The following is a 13,028-nucleotide window of genomic DNA, read 5'->3' on the forward strand; positions in this document are numbered from 1 at the left end:
GATCCAAACACAGCCGAGTTTCTGAAGAAGTCGTGACTAGAAAAGTTTAATTCTTTATTCTTTGGCAGCTGATGTGACTTTTTAGAGCGTTTTATAGAAAAATCACATAAAAATCAGCAAAAGTTGAAGCTCTGAGATGCACACGAGGACATTTTTCAGGAAGAAACTAAAGATTTTGTTGTTTATTTGGTTGTTAATGGTGCTAATTTTTCATATGTTTATATGTTTTACCTCTGAAGGCTGCTTGTCCAGCGTTTGTACCTCGTTTTACTGTTTTATGACGACGTGATTTGGTCGCTGCCGGACTTTTCTGTTCCTGCTTCACTTTGTTGTTCGACTTCAGTCTGAACAATGAAAAGCGTCGCCGGCAGACAAACAGAAGCCGGTCGAGGTTTGAACACGTTCGTAGAGAAGAAAACCACCGATTAGATCTTTGTTTTGACTCTCGGCTCCTGTTTTCCTTCCTCGCCTTCCTTCCCTGGACACGTTCCTTCATCTTCCTCTTTCACTCTCTCTATATGTTTTAACATTTCCATCGTATAATTCTCCTCTGGTCCTTCCTCTTGTTCTTTCCATCTGTTTTGTTTGTGTTTTCTGGTCCTGGACTCATTCATCGGCTCCTTCCATCATAAATTCAGATCAATTAAACGAATTCTGAGTGATTTTGTTCGTTAAACGTCTTTAAATGCAGCCAAGATGTTTCATTGGCTGTGAAGTTACCAACTGTTCTTCAAAAGCAGCTATTTTTGTGCTTTTCTGAACATATTTTTGATTATTTTCATTGTCAGTTAAATGAATTTTAACCTGATTCATGAACGAGCAGCAACAGAATCATCAGCAAAACCTGAAGACGGAACAAAACGAGTAAAATTAATGTTTAAAATGAAGCAAAACACTGAAACAGACGTTTTCTTTAAAAAAATAAATGTGAAACATTAAGAGGAGCCAAAAGAAACCAGAAAACACTCAAATTTAAGAAGCTGGAATCAGAGAATTTGGAGTTTTTTCTGGTTTTCTCGTTTTTTTTTGGTCAATAAAATGTCAGAAAATGATTTTACAAATATTAGTCAGAGTTCCTCAAAGCCTCAGACGACGTTTTTTAAATGTCAATATTCAGTTTATTCTCATTTTGGGGGAAATAAAGAGCTGAACGCTGCTCACAGGTTTGTGGGTTTTTTTTGGTGACGAAGGAAAAGTTCAGTTGGACTAATCCTGATCGCCTCCTTTCATTTGTCTCCATCAGGACCAGCTCGGAGCAGAGGAAGCTGCGATCGCGCGACGCCGCCCGGTCCCGCCGGAGCCAGGAGACGGAGGTGTTCTACGAGCTGGCCCGGACGCTGCCGCTGCCCCGCCGGGTCTGCACGCACCTGGACAAGGCCGCCATCCTGAGGGTGACGCTGAGCTTCCTGAGGATGCAGCAGCTGCTCAGAGCCGGTGAGAAGCTCCGACGTCCACGAGTTCGGCTTCGTGGCGACTCGGTGAACCGCAGACGGCTTGATTTAAACGTTTCTCACCCTTTGGTTTGTTCAGTCTCGTCTTGACACAGACTCTTTTTTACTAAACTCATGTGCACTCATTTACATTTTTGAATCTGTTTTGAGTTTAGTTTTGTTCCTTGCTGTCGGTTCTTCCAGTTTCCTGCAAACGGAAACATTTCAGCAGCTAGAAGATGCGTTTCTGTTAAATTCCTCCATCGTGTGTTTTCTCTTTTTCCAACAAGTTTAAAAAGATCCTTCTTCTGACTTTGTGGCATCACCAGAAGACAACAAAACCTGCAAACCGTAGAGCAGGGGCGTCCAATCCTGGTCCTGGAGGGCCCCTATCCTGCATGTTTTAGATGTTTCCCTTCTTCCAACATTCAAATGATCAGCTCATCATCAAGCTCTGCAGAAGCCTGATAACAATCCTGATCATTTGAATGTTGGACGAAGGGAAACATCTAAAACATGCAGGACAGGGGCCCTCCAGGACCAGGATTGGACACCCCTGCCTTAGAGCATTCCCTGTGTGGATGATGCTGATGTTAGCATGCAGAGCTTCTGTCGCCCCCTTCAGGCGGTGGCAGTAATCACACAAACACCGCTGACAGTTTCTTTTTGTGTATCTGGAGCATCAGAAGCTCCTCGTTGCCTCCTTCAGTTGCTCCTTTTGTCGTTTCTGTCAAACGAATGCAGAAACACAGACGGCGGGTTTGAAGCTCTGCTGACGTCTCAGCAGCTGAATCAACATAAAACTAAACGCTAGATTCTCGTGCTTCACCTTTAAACCTGCTGAACAACAGAGAGTTCAGATTTAGTCGACTCAGAGCTCCACCGTATAGCTCAGGACGCTCAGCGAAATGCAAAGCGACAAAAACAACGTGACAGAAAAACACGAAAACAAGAAGTGAGGAGGTGGAGAAACTAAACTGCAGCCTGATTTGTCACACACGTGTGTTTTAAACAGAATTAAATTGTTCATGTTGTAGATGTTGTGCACTTATTAGCATGAATATTTTCAGGAGCAGCTGCAGAAAAAGTTTGATTCTGATTCAACTGAAATGATGCCCAGCTCATTCAACAACGTTCTCTTTTAATCAACACTTGCTGGTTCAGAACATCAGGTCCAGTTTCTACGAACGCTTCTGCAGCTCCTGAAAAATACCTGTGTTTGCTGTGAAACCTGAAACGTCTGTGATGCTTCAGAAACCAGCAGCTCTGCAGGTTTTTGTTCCGTCATCGATGATAAAGCAGCAGAGATTCTGTTGAACACGGGCTCCCCTGTGACGTCCAAACTGGAAACTAAATCCAGAATAAACCCTTAAAAGCTGCAGAAGTTTCAGTAAAAACCAGCAGCTGCATGTTTTAAATTTGCCTGATTGTCTTTGCAGACGACGACGACAAGGAGAAAGACGAGACGAAGATGGAGGATGAGGAGGAGGAGGAGGAGCCGAAGGAGGATCTGATGGACTCGTTCTATCCTCAGGCGCTGGCCGGCTTCGTCATGGTGACGACGGAGGAGGGAGACATGATTTATCTGACGGAGAACGTCAACAAACACATCGGCATCACGCAGGTACGGCGGGAAGAACAGCAGCGTCGGGTTAAATTCAAACCCTCCAATCAGGATCATCCAGATGTTTTCAGCTCCTCCCTCCTGAATCTGATTCAGCATCGATTCTTCTGTTTTCCCCTCATAGCAGCTTTATGTTTAGCAGTTTAAAAGTCAAAGAGTTCAGCAGCTATGACGGCGTCTTAGTGGGAAATCAATAGAACAGCAGGATACAACTACAACTTGTACAACTGCTTTTAATGTCAAATTAGAAAATGAAATCGACAAAAACAGCTGCTGCACCGACATGTCTCAAGTAAAAAGGATTTTTCTGACAGTTGGCTCCAAAATATGATCAAAAAGCTGCAAATTAAGCCACGTTTCTGCCTTTTTTGGCAGGTTTTTGTTGTTTTTTTGTAGAAACTGCACATTTTAAACCAATCTCAGCTTTTTTTTAGCCTTTAATTAAACTTTAGAAGCTCCATCTTCAAAATAAAAGCTAATGTGATTGTTTTCTGCTGTAGATTTATTGTTCTTTTTGCTCCTGAACCTTCACCGGGTCATTTCTCTAATTAGCTCCTGCTGGACTCTGAAACTTGAGCAGGAGGAAGAATCTGGAGCTGAAGTCTATTCTTAGCTCGACACCAAGTCCATTATTATTATTATTATTATTATTCCTGCTCCACAGCTGGTTTACAGGAAACAGACAAACCTGTCAGAGTGTCAGTAAACATGTCAGACGTTCAGTAAATGTTTTAATTTGAAGAACGTTTAGTTTCCTGATGCGTCGGTTCTAGTTTGTGTGTTCTTGTGGTCCACAGCTGGAGCTTCTGGGTCAGAGCATCTACGAGTTTGTTCATCCGTGTGATCAGGAGGAGCTCCGAGACCTGCTGACTCCTCGCCCAGGTCCGTTATCATCATTATGTCATAGATTAACCTCAAATGGAGCAATTTTTGGTGCTTCTATAAACCTAATCTTGACTTTTCGTAGGTCTGCAGCTGATAATTCTTCTAATTGTTGCTTATTTTCTGCATTAGATTGTCAGTTATTAGTTTATTTAGTGATTTGATCTGAAATGCTCGACAGCAAATGTTTTCTGTCACCGAGGAGGAAAGAAAACAGAAAATATTCACATTTAAGAAGCTGTGATCAGAGAATTTGGAGTTTTTTTTTGACTAAATCAATCATCAGAATAGTTGTAGATCAGTTTATTAGTTGAACTTGGTTTGTGTTTTCTGTTGGTAGCGAAGGAAAAATTCTTTTAAATGCTTTTTAAACAAGCAGAGCTGCAGCTAATGAGTGTTTTAATTATCAGTCGATCTGCTCGTTATCGTGTTCCTCAGAGGCCGAGACGACGTCCTCAAACGTTAACGTTCAGTTTGAGGAAAGAAATCAGGAAATAGTCACATTTAACAAACCGAAATGACAGAATCAGGACTTTTATTGGACAACAAACCCGCTCAGATCCGTCGCTGCAGCTCCGCTTCTCAGAAACGTTCATGTTGTTGAAGACAAAACGACGTCTGTGGATTCACCTCGTCGTCTTTGTGCCTCCAGGTCTGAGCAAGAAATCGCAGCCGAGCGAGAGGAACTTCTTCCTGCGGATGAAGAGCACTCTGACCAGCAAGGGGCGCTCCGTCAACATCAAGTCGGCCTCCTGGAAGGTCAGTCGCAAAAAAAAACAAAAAAAAAACGTTTCTCGGAGGTTAAATGGAGCCGAGAAGTTTTAAATTGTTCTAATCTGAGCCGTAAAACCGGAAACCAGCTGCACAGAAATCCACTCGTAGAAAAACACGGCGAACAAATAGGCAGTTCAAAGGATGGTGGGAAAATTCATCCAGTTGCAAATGAAAAAAATAGTTAATTCAAGTGAGTTACTGCAGTTTTAAAACCAAATTAGAAAATGAAATCTACAAATAACAGCTGCTGCACCGACATGTCTCCAGTAAAAAGTATTTTTCTGATAATTGGCTCCAAAATATCATCAAAAAGCTGCAAATTATTCCACGTTTCTGCCTTTTTTAGCTTTTTTTTTTTTTGTAAAATTTGCAAATTTTAGACCAATCTCAGCTTTTTTTTAGCCTTTAATTAAACTTTAGAAGCTCCATCATCAAAATAAAAGCTGATGTGAGGTTTTTTTTTTGCTCCTGAACCTTCTCGTGGCTTTTCCTTCACCGGGTCATTTCTTTAATTAGCTCCTGAAACCTGAACAGGAGGAAGAATCCGGAGCTGAATCTATTCTTAGCTCGGTTTGACGCCAGGTTTATTTTTATTATTCCTGCGCCACAGCTGGTTTATAGTAAGTGGACACAGAAACATGGACAGAAGCTGGAAATGCAGCAACAAGCTGATGAAAGCCTTTAAGAATGTGAAGCTCCAGCAAGTTTGTGCACGAAAGACGATAAAAAAAGTTCAGCAGATGGTGTTTAAATGAGAGGAAACGTCTTTAATCTGCAGCCTGAAACCGGTGCATCGGTTCTGTTTCATTATTACGCAGAGAGAAGCTCTGATTCAGATCGATTAAACATTTAAGCTGCAAGAGAAAGATGAAAAAATAAAGACAAAACTGTAAGAATGTGAGCGTCCAGTCGTAAAAAATACAAGTTTGTGCATGAAGCATGTCGCAGAAACACACAGAAGTGAATAAAACTGCAAATATTAGAGCAGTTTTAGCCAAAACTGTCCCACAAGCAACCTTTTAAAGACTCTAAAGGTCTAAAATTAGACATTAAACAGCTGAATTATAAAATTATTCAGGCTTTGCATTGAAACGACAAAATAAAAACACACAGAAGTGAATAAAACTGCAAATTTTAGACCGAATACTGTCACACAAGCAACTTTTTAACGACTCTAAAGGTCTAAAATTAAAGGTACAGATGCACAAACAGTCTAATGATTAAACTATTCAGGCTTTGCATTGAAACGACATCATAGAAACACGCCAACAACCCACAGTAATGGTTTCATTTCCGTTTTATTTCAGATGCTTTCTGAAGCTGAGCTCGGCCTCCATGTTAACCGGGTCTTCATGTTTCTCTCTGCAGGTGCTCCACTGCACCGGCACCATGCGTCCGTTCGGCGTCTCCTCGTCGCCTCCTGCGGCCCGAGTCATGACTCTGCTGTGCGAGCCCGTCCCTCACCCGTCCAGCGTGGAGTTCCCCCTCGACACCTCCACCTTCCTCACCCGCCACAGCATGGACCTGTGCTTCACCCACTGCGAGGGCAGGTAGGACCCAGCCTTCAGCCCAAACGGTACATAATAAATAAATAAAACCCTGTGAATCTCACTCGTCTCCTCCCGTTTTCAGGGTGACAGAGTTGGTCGGATACAAACCGGACGACCTGATTGGACGCTCGGTGTTCGAGTTTCATCACGCGCTCGACTCCGATCACGTCAACAAGAGCATGCACACGCGTGAGTCTCACAGAAATCTGTACGAAAAGGTTCTAAACTGGGCTTTAAAATACCTGAACTACGAGAAAAACTCACTCAATTAAATTTTCTTTAATTAAAAAAGACGTGAAGTGAAATATTTTTGTTTAATTTCAATGATTGCGGCTTCAAAAATCACAAATGTGTTGAATGTTTAAAGACTTTTATTGATGAGCCGCTGGTCTTGTAATGATTTCTGATGCTGGACTTTCATGAGCTATGAACCGTAATCATCTAAATTAAAACAAAAAAAGGCTGATTGTTTTTCACTTTAAGCTTTTTCACAACATTTAAGGTTTTATTGGCTGCTGATTGTTTAATTTCATAGAGAAATTTGCAAATTTTTTCATTTTAGTTGCAGAAACTCTGCTGCAGACAAACCAGCCAGGACTAGAGATGCAGGATTTAGTCGACGCTGCAGGTTTCTGGGTTTTAATCGTCTCTCTGTGTGTCTTCAGTGCTGTCCAAAGGCCAGGTGAGCACCAGCCAGTACCGCTTCCTGGCCCACAGCGGCGGCTTCGTCTGGGCCGAGACTCAGGCCACCGTCCTCTACAACGGCAAGACGTCGCAGCCCGAAGCCGTCGTCTGCCTCAACTTCATCCTCAGGTACTTCAAGACCAGCAGCAGGTTGCAGAACCGACCCGAGCGGCTGCTGTTTTATTTAAATCTGCACCTCCTCCTCCTCCTCCTTGTTCACCTCCATCTTCTCCTGCAGCGTCGTGGAGCAGCCGGACGTCATTTTCTCTGTGGAACAAACACGCTGCGCCAAATCTGAATCCCAGCCGGCGGCGCCAGAGAACGGCAAAGCTCCCGAGTCGCCCGAGTCTGACGTGGAGTTCGTCGTTGAGTCCGATTCAGATGGCGGCGGCGCGGCGAAGCTCTTCATGAAGCTGAAGGAGAAGCCGGAGGAGCTTCTCCAGTTGGCTCCTTCGGCCGGCGACGCCGTCATACCGCTGAAAGCAGGTGAGAAGACGAGTATGGAGAAATAAGAACCAGCTGGTGGAAATGTTCTCAGTGCAGTTCCTCCTCCACACCACTAGGTGACAGCGCAGCTACACAACTGGGTTTACAAATAAATTAATTTTAAAATGTTGCAAGCAATAAGAAATATCAGTTACTTGAGGTTTGCATGAACTGATTTGGTGCAAATAAACTCATTGTTTCCCCAGAAGGTGGCGCTACAGGTCACATGGTTGTGATAAACAGTAGAAGAAGCAGAAACAAAAACAAAAAGGATTCTTGTCCAATCTGCAAATTAGTCTTTTGTGTCTGCTGGTATTAAACATGTTTCATCTGAAGACGAAGAAACGGATCAGCTACATGTTAATTATGTCAGAATTAACTCTTTACTAAACAATCAAGCGTAAAAAAAATTTAGGGATTTTCTTACATTTTGTCGTTTCCATTCACGTTTTTCTGCAGCGATACTTCAAAAATGTGTATGAATGTTAAAATATATATAAAAAATGGCATCTGAAGCTGAAACCGTTCATGTCAGAGCTGATAAATGTTGAGTCACGTTTTGGGTTTTTCCATCTTCATTCATTTTGTTTTTCACAAACAGAAAAAAATTAACAAAAGGAACAAACAACGGAAACGCAAAGACAAAATGTACCTTTGTTTTTCCATATTTTTATTTTATTTTTTTATTTCTCTTTATTTTTACAAATTTATTTTTTAGCAGCTTTATTTTTCATTATGGCACTCCTGTGATTCCATACCGACGCTGTTAACTTTGCCTCCTGACCTTCCTCTCTTTTCTTTCCGTCCCTCAGATTTCGTCGAGCTCTCTTTCACAAGTCCGCCGGGTTCGGACTCGGTTCCAGATCACCCTCAGGACCTGTGCAGCCCTCAGCTCCGCCAGCTGCTGTCTCCCATCTTCAACCCTCTGACTCCTCCGACGACTTCGCCCGACTCGCTGCTGGTAACCACAAACCCTAAACCTGCTTTAAAACGTACGAAACGTTGGCGTCTGTCTGATTTAAGGATTGTTTCGTCTCCTCAGGGCACCTGTGAGGAGGAGGAGGAAGAGGAGGAGGAGGAAGAAGAGGAGGTGATGGACACCAGCGAGGTGGAGAAGTTCTTCGCCTTCTTCCCAGACGATGTTCAGAAGAAGCCGGACGTCTCGGAGGTGGGAGCTGAAAGCATCTGGACGCTGCTGTAGATGGTTTGTATGTTTTTTAACTTGAAGTTGCTCAGACCTGACTCTGTGCCTTCAGGACATGGAGGGGATGGACCTGGACATGCTGGCGCCCTACATCTCCATGGACGACGACTTCCAGCTCACCTTCCTCAGCAGTTTGCCCGAAGCAGCTGACAAAGCGTCCGCCTCTTTGTGCGAACCTGCAGCGGCGATGGGACGGAAACGGTAAGAAAAAACCCCTAGTCGTCAGATGTGGAAGGAAGAAGGTGTTAGATGCTCAAAGTGCGTCTGAACTGAGAGTCAGCGTTCTGCCGTGAGACGTTCTCATGGTTCTGACACAAAGGAACTCCTCACACACCACAAAAAGTCACTTATTAGGGATGTTTGGTGTTAAACCTCCATCGGACTAAACAGGAAGTAGCTGCAGCTCCCACTCGAGTCGTACAAACTTAATTTAATTTGTCCTAAAATGTAAACACAAGCAGCAAAGTTGGTGCATAAAATAGAAAATAAAATGTAAGTGTACAGCTTGATAAAGAGTAATGGAGTCATAGTTGTGTTACTGAACTCAACAAGTGAACAATGAGGATCATAAATACACCAAAAGATTCTTCCTGCAGCGTGACCCTGGAGCCTGGACGTTTAAAGCCTGATCGACTCCAGAACTCCACATTCTTCACGCTTCTTTCGACCCGTATAAAGACGCGATCGGTTCCGCCTTTTCTCTCTTCAATTCGGTCCGGTTTAGCGGATCGGAGGCTCGTTTACGGCGGTTTTATCTGCCTGCTTTTAAACCAGCAGAAGCAACAACAAACCATCTGAATGGTGCAGCCCCTCAGATTATTTATTTCAATCAACTTCCACTATTTCCAGGGAACACCTTCCTGTAGCTCCACCCAACACGACTGATCACAACCGAGCCAGAACCCTTTAGTGACAGCAGCTCTTGTTCAGGACCTTTACATGTAGCTGAAGCCTCCACTTCACCAGAGCGCAGCAGCTTCACGCCGCTCCGGTGTGTAATTACAAACCACAACAAGACCCTCTGGGGGGTTTGTCTGCAGCGCCGCCTTGGCTTTCTTTATGTATTTCCAGCACATCACGTAGAGCTGCAACCAAACGAGTGGCTCAGAAACTTCAAACAGCACATTACACCACCTACCGGCTCCGGCTGACCCACATGTGTAACCGTCTGCCTTCAGGACTCACGACCGGGACGAGCTGCTGCTGCCGCCTCAGATGATGGTTCAGGACAAGAAGGCGAAACAAGACGCTTCATCGATAGAAGAGGAGCTTCTCCTCACCCACAGGCTGCTGGTGAGTGGAGGAGGAGGAAGGAGGAAGGAGGAGGAGGAGGAGGAGGAGGAGGAGGAGGAGGAGGAGGAGGAGGAATGATTCAGGCTTTTAAAACTCAGGAAGGAGACTAAACAACACAATACTTTCAAATTTAACACTGAATCCCTTTGTTTTCTTGTTCCAGGGCTCTCTGGAGGAAGCCGACCCGTCAGACCTGCTCCTGGATCCGGGACCGGGGGATCGAAGTCAGCTGCTAACCGACAGAGACCCGGTGTTGGGAGGCATGCAGGGACTCTGTGACACTGCAGGTAACCTTTGAATCAAACTCAGACAGAAACATCGTCGTGTGTCTTCAGAGCTCAGACGGGTTTAAATTTAAATGAAGTCACAATAAAACACACTGAGCAGCCTGATGTTGGAGCAGAACAGTGAACGTCTGCTCAGTTTACGGCTGGTAGAGGTGATGTGGCGCCCCCTGGTGGCCACATTAAAGACCTGCAGCTTTCTGTTTTTTATTTTTCTATCTAGATATATATGGATGTTCTTGTTCTTCAACAGGATCCAGTGACTAAAACACAAAATATGTGAAATAACTGAAAATAAGAAGCACTTTTTGAACAATTTCTGCCGACTCATCTCTTATTTCTAAACATATATATGAAATGTTAGCGCCATAAATCAGGTGTTTTCTGAGATAGCGCTTGTTTTGACCAGCAATACTTTTATTTTTTGTGCTACGACTTGTCAAACCTGCTCAATCAATTGTGAAAGTTCCAACAAAACTGAACCTTTTTCTCATTTTTGTGACCAAATATTTCAGATTAAAAGTTCTCTACATGTTTAGTTTTGTTTTATTGTGACCTGCAGCTGCTCATGTGTCAGAAAACATCACGAGTCGACTTCTGCGTTATTCATTTTTTTGTTAATATGAACTCAAAGATTAGACTTTTCATGACTGCTTCTTTTTTTTTTTTCATATTTCAGCTCATTCATTAGAGATTATTTGATCTACTTGCACAATATTGCAAATTGTTAATCAATGTCATGATGAGAAATAACTAGTCAGACGTAGTCAGAGTTACAAACATCATATTCTGAAGGCAGAATCATGGGGACACTCGCTTTTCGTAACGCTGACGACACGCAGCGGTTCAAACTGGAGCTGCTGGATTCCTGAACAAACACGTCTGTCATAGAGGCATCTCCAGTTGCCGTAGTAACAGCTGGACGTATCCACGGTAGCAGCATCCTGCTCTCGATTAGAAGCTTTTTATAACGAACAGGAAGCAGCTGACGCATCAGAACATCTGTGTTTTCTGTCACATCTGCAACACGGATCAGAAGCAACATGCAGCTCAAACAATACCAACGGTGACCTCAAGGGGGCGCCACCAAGTCACAGTTTGAGCCATCAGAGGTCAATCGTCATCACATTATGAGCGTTCAGTCCAGACTCAGAGTGCAGGTCTGCATCAGTTTGGTTTTGAAGTTTTAATTCCGTCTAAAGTTGTGCATCTGTTTGTGTCTCCTGCAGCTCTGATGAGGGACATCTTCATCCCTCACCCCCCTGAGCTCTCCCCTCCTCTCTCCCCCACCACCTGATGGGCTTCCTGCCGATCGATCCGGAGTCGACGTCGACGCCGGAAACCGAGCGCGCGCAAAACACCGAAACGCAACACACCGCTAACACATACGCACACGAATCCAGACTCGGGTTTTTTACAATTTACGTTTTCATTTAGCTTTCATCCAAAGTGACGCACATCTGAGACTAGATCACATTCACACACCCATATGCAAGGTGCTGCCGGCCACTGGGGGCACTTCGGATTGCCCGAGGACTCTTCGACCGTGGAGGGAATCGAACCACCGACCTTAGGACGACCCGCCCAGCCTCTCACTGTGAAGCAAGCTGCCTGTCGACGAAGAGAGAAGATCAAACCTGGAGGTGCTACAATCCGCCGTCTTTAACCTCACGCTGCTCGTTATCGCTTCATCGCCAATTTAACTGTATTTTTTTTAAATCGAGGTTCAGTCTGTGTCCAAGGAAGCAGCAGGTGGCGCTAATCTGCTGCATGAAAACTGTGTGAAACGTTAAATCATCTTCAGTGGAGACAAACTTCCCTCCGTGCAGCTCATCAGTGTTTTTTTGTTTTTTCCTTTTTAAGCGAACATCAGTGGCATCGCTCGTTTCAGTGGCAAATTTCTACGTCTTTTTATACACAAGACTTTTTTAAATGATGCATTTCAACTTTTGAGACTTTTATTACCGTGTTATCCTCCGATCGGGTGGACGGGCTTCACTTCATCGTGCGCTCCTCGTTAGCCGACACCAGGACGTCAGCCGCTGATGCAGTTTAGAAAATCAGATGCGTCACCCGGACTGTGAAATGTTTGGATTTGTCCTTTAATCACAACTTTAAAATGTAGAATCGATGAACTCGCCGTACTGAAGCCGTCGTAGCCCGGGCTCGTCTGTAGATGTGGGTTAGAAATCTGATTAAACACTAGTGTTTTAGGTTTGTCTTTGGGTTTATTTTATGACTTGTAACCAGTTATAGCTTGACGTGTAGCCTTGAAGTGTTTTATTGATGTGGAGGTTTGTTATTCAGTTATTTCCTTCATAATTCTGTCTGAAACTCACTCTGTGTGCCTTTTATCATCCAGCGAGAACTCTGTGATTGGAAGGCTTTTCTTTGCATCGTTGGCCTGTTACCTGTTGATTTAAAACGCTGGAGAGGATTAAATACTGTTTTTACTGTTTATCCCTGTGTGTGTATTCTTGAGCTAAATAAAGTCGTCGAAGAAAAGCGAAGCCGCTGCTGTTTGTGTGAAGTTTGTGCGGAGATGAAACATTAAACTTCTGTCCAGAATAAAGCAGCTGAACGTGTCAATGAGCACATGGTGATGTTTTAACCAAAACTGTTTAAATTAAAAAAAGACCTGCAGCCGTGTTTCTTTGCCTTAAACAACCTGCAGCACTTTCTGCTAAAAAAAATGTGTTTTCTTGCATCAGTCTGTCAAATTCATCACCATTTTAATGCACTTATTCCAACTTCATGCTACTTTAGGTAAATATTGTCGTCTTTGTCGCAGGTATCTGCAAGGTGTCGGTACTTTAC

At 43.7% G+C, this 13,028-nt stretch overlaps 1 protein-coding gene across 3 annotated transcripts in view; it reads left to right on the forward strand.

The window, feature by feature from the left end:
* hif1al (hypoxia inducible factor 1 subunit alpha, like) overlaps positions 1 to 12,721 on the forward strand; it is a 22,635-nt gene extending 9,914 nt beyond the window's left edge. The window contains exons 2-16 of one of the 3 annotated variants that reach the window (XM_008304120.1): positions 1,244 to 1,434; positions 1,490 to 1,492; positions 2,870 to 3,054; positions 3,852 to 3,936; positions 4,589 to 4,695; positions 6,079 to 6,260; positions 6,343 to 6,449; positions 6,926 to 7,073; positions 7,183 to 7,430; positions 8,243 to 8,391; positions 8,473 to 8,598; positions 8,687 to 8,835; positions 9,813 to 9,927; positions 10,091 to 10,214; positions 11,441 to 12,721. In XM_008304120.1, the coding sequence (XP_008302342.1) occupies positions 1,244 to 1,434; positions 1,490 to 1,492; positions 2,870 to 3,054; positions 3,852 to 3,936; positions 4,589 to 4,695; positions 6,079 to 6,260; positions 6,343 to 6,449; positions 6,926 to 7,073; positions 7,183 to 7,430; positions 8,243 to 8,391; positions 8,473 to 8,598; positions 8,687 to 8,835; positions 9,813 to 9,927; positions 10,091 to 10,214; positions 11,441 to 11,508 (1,987 nt within the window). In that variant the 3' untranslated portion in view covers positions 11,509 to 12,721. Of the gene's footprint in view, positions 1 to 1,243; positions 1,435 to 1,489; positions 1,493 to 2,869; positions 3,055 to 3,851; positions 3,937 to 4,588; positions 4,696 to 6,078; positions 6,261 to 6,342; positions 6,450 to 6,925; positions 7,074 to 7,182; positions 7,431 to 8,242; positions 8,599 to 8,686; positions 8,836 to 9,812; positions 9,928 to 10,090; positions 10,215 to 11,440 lie in introns of all 3 variants that reach the window. The other 2 variants (XM_008304118.1, XM_008304119.1) reach the window with 2 other exon arrangements.
* The last annotated feature ends 307 nt before the right edge of the window (positions 12,722 to 13,028 follow it).

The sequence above is a fragment of the Stegastes partitus genome, unplaced genomic scaffold (genome assembly GCF_000690725.1).
Source record: "Stegastes partitus isolate 25-593 unplaced genomic scaffold, Stegastes_partitus-1.0.2 Scaffold2140, whole genome shotgun sequence".
Classification (NCBI taxonomy): domain Eukaryota; kingdom Metazoa; phylum Chordata; class Actinopteri; family Pomacentridae; genus Stegastes; species Stegastes partitus.